The 6,026-nt window shown below is 41.1% G+C and overlaps 1 protein-coding gene across 2 annotated transcripts in view; it reads left to right on the forward strand.

Moving 5' to 3' along the window:
* The window catches only part of DOCK11 (dedicator of cytokinesis 11), a 212,033-nt gene that overhangs the window by 147,392 nt on the left and 58,615 nt on the right, over positions 1-6,026 (forward strand). For both annotated transcript variants that reach the window (XM_003796989.2, XM_023517413.1), the window contains 2 exons: positions 3,323-3,389; positions 4,910-4,957. In XM_003796989.2, the coding sequence (XP_003797037.1) occupies positions 3,323-3,389; positions 4,910-4,957 (115 nt within the window). The remainder of the gene's footprint in view (positions 1-3,322; positions 3,390-4,909; positions 4,958-6,026) is intronic.

The raw sequence follows: 6,026 nt of genomic DNA on the forward strand, positions 1-6,026 counted from the left end.
TACTGTTATTAGACGATATTTTCTCAAAAGAGGTCTCTGGCACTTCTGAACCTGAAAATGACTTCTGACTCTCACCACCTTCTGTAATACTAGATACTGTGATAGTAGATGGTATTTTCTCAAAAGAGGTCTCTGGCACTTCTGAACTTGAAAATGACTTCTGACTCTCACTGCCCCCCTTGGTATATCTACTGTTATTGGATGGTTTTTTTTCAAAAGAGGTCTCTGGCACATCAAAGACTTCTTGACTACAAAGTGCAATTGGAAACTTTGACCTTACTTGCAGTTGCTTTTCACCTCCAGATTTCCTCTCTTCAGTGTACTGCATTAACAATTTTCTACACATCTCACGCCTCTGAATTTCTTCTGAAGTCTCCTGGACTGATGGAAATGGCTCTGCTTGAGAAGGAGGAATGAAGTCATCATCACTATCAGATAAAGGGGCATTCAACACTTGTGGATTTGATTTTATTCTTGCAGACAGCATTTTATTTTCTTCCCTTAATTTATTCCTTTCTTCAGTGAGCTCAGCAATAAACTTAATATTTTTTTGTTGCATATCATAAAATTCTCGCTGTAGTACATTCCTGTATGTTTCGTTTATTGAACAGTGCTTACATTTTTTTGCATTTAATTGATCTCGCAATTCATTAATAGTGCAAGTGAGGACTTTCTGCTGTTCAGTCAACTCTTTAATTTTGGCTATTGAGCCCGTTCTCCTACCATCTGCCAATCGCTCCTTTCTCGTACTCGTTAATTTTGCCTGTAAACGGCGCAACTCTTTATCATGGAGCTCTTTTAGTGTGAGCCACGTCTTTTTAAAATCATCAGACGCCAAATCACACACACTAAGCTGCAAATTACTTTTGTCTGAAGATTTCGCACCACCTCCCTTATCTCCTGGACCCATGTTTCCTGCATGCATCTTAGCTCACCGACCTGTAAACCGTCGGGACAGTCCCGGGACTATAGCGCCGCCAAGGAGATGGCGGATTTGAGGCCGACCTCGCGCGCGGACGCGAACCCTTCACCCACTTTACAGACCTTTTCCGAAGCCGCACGGGCACGGGGCGGGGCGGGGAGGCGGGAAGAGATGCTCAGGGATGGACTGAGAGTCTCAGGTTTAGTGATGGAAAGGAAGTACCGGCATTTGGGTTGGAAGAGCCCTCGGACCTCAGAGGTAGGCTGCCTCTTGACCTCAAGAGCGGAAACCCGGTGTCTCCTGGGATTGCCAGGGCTTCTCTGAATGGTCCCTGAAGGCAGAGGGGAGGAAAGACCGGAAGTCACCACTAGCTTAATTTTTAAAACATCAAATTTGACTCTATTAAGTTTTATGTGTAATGATTAGTATTTTCTAATTATTGAAACCTGTCAGCATTCATGATCTTATAAAACAGTTGGAATTAGTCAAGTCAAACCCCTCACACTTCCCTGGTATTTACTTCCCGTACCCCCCTCTGGAAAGCCAACATTGTCTAGGCTAACTTCCGTCTTTCTGGAAGGCTCTAGCTTGGCTAGAAAAAAAGTCATTTGCTACTTTTGTGATACATACAAGAGTTTAATGGCCGCGCACCGTGGCTCATAACCTATAATCCCAGCACTCTGGGAAGCCAAGGCAGGAGGATTGCCCGAGCTCAAGGTTTGAGACCAGCCTGAGCCAGAGTGAGACCCCTCTCTAAAAATAGCCACGTTGTGACAGGCAGCTAACTGGAGGCTAAGGCAAGACAATCTCTTGAGGCTCAGCGCCTGTAGCTCAGTGGTTAGGGCACTGGCCACGTACACCAGGGCTGGCGAGTTCAAACCCAGCCCAGGCCTGCTAAACAACAATGACAACTTACAGCAAAAAGATAGCTGGGCATTGTGGTGGGCACCTGTAGTCCCAGCTACTTGGGAGGCTGAAGCAAGAGAATTGGTTAAGTCCAAGAATTTGAGGTTGCTGTGAGCTGGGACGTGACGGCACTCTACCAGGTGCGACACAGTGAGATGTCTTTATAAAAAGAAAAAGAGTTTTACCTGTATAGGAAAGTCTGCAGACACCATTAGCTCTATCAGGTAAAAAGGAACGGAAAGTTGAGTGATGGGAAATGCGTAATTTTTTTTTTTCTTTAAAAGAAATCTTAGTGGCTGTGTAGAGGAAGTAAAGAAAAAAATGGGCTCGGCGCCTGTGGCTCAAGCGGCTAAGGCGCCAGCCACATACACCTAAGGTGGCGGGTTTGAATTCAGCCCTGGGCCTGCCAAACAACAATGATGGCTGGAACCAAAAAAAAAAAAAAAAATAGCCAGGCGTTGTGGTGGGCGCCTGTGGTCCTAGCAACTTGGGAGGCGGAGGCAGGAGACACGCTTGAGTCCAGGAGTTGGAGGTTGCTGTGAGCTATGCCACGGCACTCTACCCAGGGGGACAGCTTGAGGCTCTGTCTCAAAAAAAAAAAAAAGAAAGAAATGAATTAGAAAGAAGCATATGAGTATGTGCAGATTTAAGGGATTTTTTTGTGTCTACAATAGTTGTCCCATGGATAGAACATCAGCATTTATAATCCAAAGATGAAGAAGGAAATAAAAAAAAATGATCTAACTCTTCTCTGAAGTTTAAAGTCCTTAAACCATTTGGTTCACAGAGCCTTTTTTTTTTTTTTTTTTTTTTTTGAGACGGAGCCTCAAACTATCCCCCTGGGTAGAGTGCCATGGCATCACGCTCACAGCAACCTCCAACTCCTGGGCTCAAGCGAGTCTCCTGCCTCAGCCTCCCAAGTAGCTGGGACTACAGGCGCCCGCCACAATGCCTGGCCATTTTTTGGTTGCAGCCATCATTGTTGTTTGGCGGGCCCGGGCTGGGGATTCGAACCCGCCACCTTAGGTGTATGTGGCTGGCGCCTTAGCCGCTTGAGCCACAGGCGCTGAGCCACAGAGCCTTTTGAGTAGCAGGCAAATGCACTCAACCTGCTCCTCAGAAAATGCACATAAATACACCGTCTTGCATAAAGTTTTAGGGAGTTTATTATAAAAAAAGTTCTAATTAAAAATACAACTTCTCTTCCTCTCTCTGTCTTCAAGGATGATGTGAAGATTGAGATAAGCTATACACAAGAACATTTATGAAGTAAATAAAAATCTTGTTGAAGCTGAAATAACAACAGACTAAATAAATTAATTCAAAGGAATACTGTGTGCATACTGGGCCATGGGAGGGCAGAGGAGGATATATATGAAACAAGATTGGTGATAAATTGACAACTTTGAAGCTAGGTTATTGGTACTAGGGGGTTCACTGTGCTATTTGCTCTAATTATTCTAAAGTATAACATTTGATTTATTCCATTTTCAGATACTCTTTTAACTTACTGGAATAAAGTATCTCCTCAGGAACTCATAAACATTCTTGTACTTCTAGAGTAAGTTATATTAACTTATTTTCATAAACTTTCCCCTTATTTGGGAGCAGCTTAGCTGTTACCTTTCTGTTTTCAGTAGCTTGTTTGCTAGTAATGTAGAAAATGTTAAAATATTTTCATTAGAGACTTGCATATATATTCTTTACCTGTGGATAGAAGAAAAACAAGGAGATGGAATATTTGTGATAGTATAGAAAGCTCTAGCTATTAATTAACCATCTTTACAGACTGGCAGGGGTCTTGCTGTGATGTGGAAAACCAGAAGTGGTATCAGTTGTCCTACATCATTCATTTGCAACAGATACAGGCATAAGGGAGCAGCTAAAATGATTGGAATGTACAATTTGTACACTCATATAGAGCCAAATAAGTGTACCCCCTTCAGAAATGTAAAATGTGTGTGTGTGTGTGTGTGTATTCATTCCAAGACACTTGGGGAAAAACCTAGTCTGGAGATGAGAAGTTGTCTTGTATTACATGCTGAGTTATATTTGCACTATTGTTGAGAGCTAAAAGGAAAACCATAGAATGAAATGTAAGGAATTTTTAGGGCCGTGCCTGTGGCTTAGTGAGTAGGGCACCGGCCACATATACCGAAGGTGGTGTGTTCAAACCCGGCCCTAGCCAAAACTACAACAAAAAAATAGATGGGCGTTGTGGCAGGCGCCTGCAATCCCAGCTATTCAGGAGACTGAGGCAAGAGAATCGCTTAAGCCCAAGAGCTGCAGGTTGCTGTGAACTGTGATGCTACAGCACTCTACCAAGGGCGACTAAGTGAGACTCTATCTCTAAAAAAAAAAAGAAATTTTTACCAAAATGCAGGGAAAATAATACATAAGAATTTGACTTAAAGTCTTTCAAATTTTTGTAGAAAATGTTAGCAGAATAAACAGTTAAGATTTTTAAAGCTACCATAATTATACTGAAGTATTTACTGATGAAAATATCTGATGTTGGGGATTTGCTTCCAAAAAGACAGGAGATAGGAAAGGTGGAAGGCGATGAGGGCACCTGTTCAGTCAGGGAAGAAGTTAAACAGTAATGACCATGAGTTAGTTAATTGTTGAAACTAGGGGGTGATGAGTATATGGGAGTTTGAAAATTTCAATAATAGAAAGTATTTTAATGCCATTATTAGAAATATAGCCATTGCCCCAGTCTTTAGTCCTTAAGAACCTTTGTTAGGTGTTAACGACTATGCTAGAAAACTTTGCTATGCCATGTTATACAGAGCACACAGGATGATTTGTATTGACAGAGTTTTTTAAATCTGTTCTTAGAATTGTATATGAAGACATGAGGGTTTGGGTGCTGCTAGATACAATTGTTGCAAATAAATGTAGAAAGATAACAAAGTTTGGGCAAGCCCATGAATTGTGCATTTTTTTCTGCATACCAAAACACTTCCTATTGTAATATTTAAATAGGCTATTCTTTGTAACTCATGATTTACAAGTGTTACTTATTAAATTGTAGATAATGGTAATATTTGACTAACATGCTGTTGTTTTTCTTTCTAGAGTATGTTTGTTTCACTTTAGATATATGGGGAAAAGAAACATAGCAAGGTAATTTCTCTAGCACTGCGTTTCCATTTTTTTCCTTCCCTTCTAACAGAAGGCAATTTCATGTAAAACCCAGATTATTAATTTTGAGGTAACATACTTATGATTTAAGGGTGGGCGTTGCAGCTCAAGCCTGTAATCCTAGCACTCTGGGAGGCTGAGGCAGGTAGGTGGATTGCCTGAGCTCACAGGTTCAAGACCAGTCTGAGCCAGAGTGAGACCTCATCTCTAAAAATAGCCAGGCATTGGGGTGGGCACCTGTAGTCCCAGCTACTTGGGAGGCTGAGGCAAGAGATCACTTGAGCCGAAGAGTCTGAGGTTGCTGTGAGCTATGACACCACGGCATTCTACCGAGGGCGACAAAGTAAGACTCTGTCTCCAAAAAAAAAAAAAAAATACTTACGATTTAGTTAACATGTCCTAACTCAAAGTTTAAACTAATATAAACTGGTAACATTTGTAGTTTTCCAAGGGATAATGGTTAGAGTGATATGCTGAGCTTGTACCTTGTGAGATTTCCCTAAACTTAGGACATATGCTTACCTTTCCCAAAGGCAATCATTTTCACCCCGTGTGCCATGGCACATTGATGCCATGAGAGGCTCTTAGGTGTTCCATGAAAATTTTTAAAGATCATTAATTAAATTATTTTTGAAGGAATTTCAAAGCATATATAAGTATATTCTTTTTTTTTACTCTTTGCTTTTTTGATCAACATAATTTAAGTGTGCCATGGAAGTTTATAACTACAAGTTCAAGTGTGCCGTGAGACGGAAAAGGTTGAAAAATACTGCCTGAAGGAGTTGAAAAGGGACTAGAATAGATCCTGGGAAAGGCAGGAAGTCATAAAGTGAGGACACCTGAAGGGTCTGTATTGTTTTCTACAGTCTATCAATACTTAAATTACTAAGGTGAATAGAAATCTCTAACAGTGATTGAGATATACATTATATATTATCTATTTCCACTTTTGCCATTTCAGTCCTAGTAGAATAAATATTTAAGGGATCCCAAGGCAAAGAAGATTACTTGCTTCAATAAGATATAGTATAGGTTTTTTGGCTCGGCGCCT

This window comes from Otolemur garnettii, unplaced genomic scaffold (assembly GCF_000181295.1).
Source record: "Otolemur garnettii isolate 467f Iridium unplaced genomic scaffold, OtoGar3 scaffold00110, whole genome shotgun sequence".
In the NCBI taxonomy this organism is placed as follows: Eukaryota; Metazoa; Chordata; class Mammalia; order Primates; family Galagidae; genus Otolemur; species Otolemur garnettii.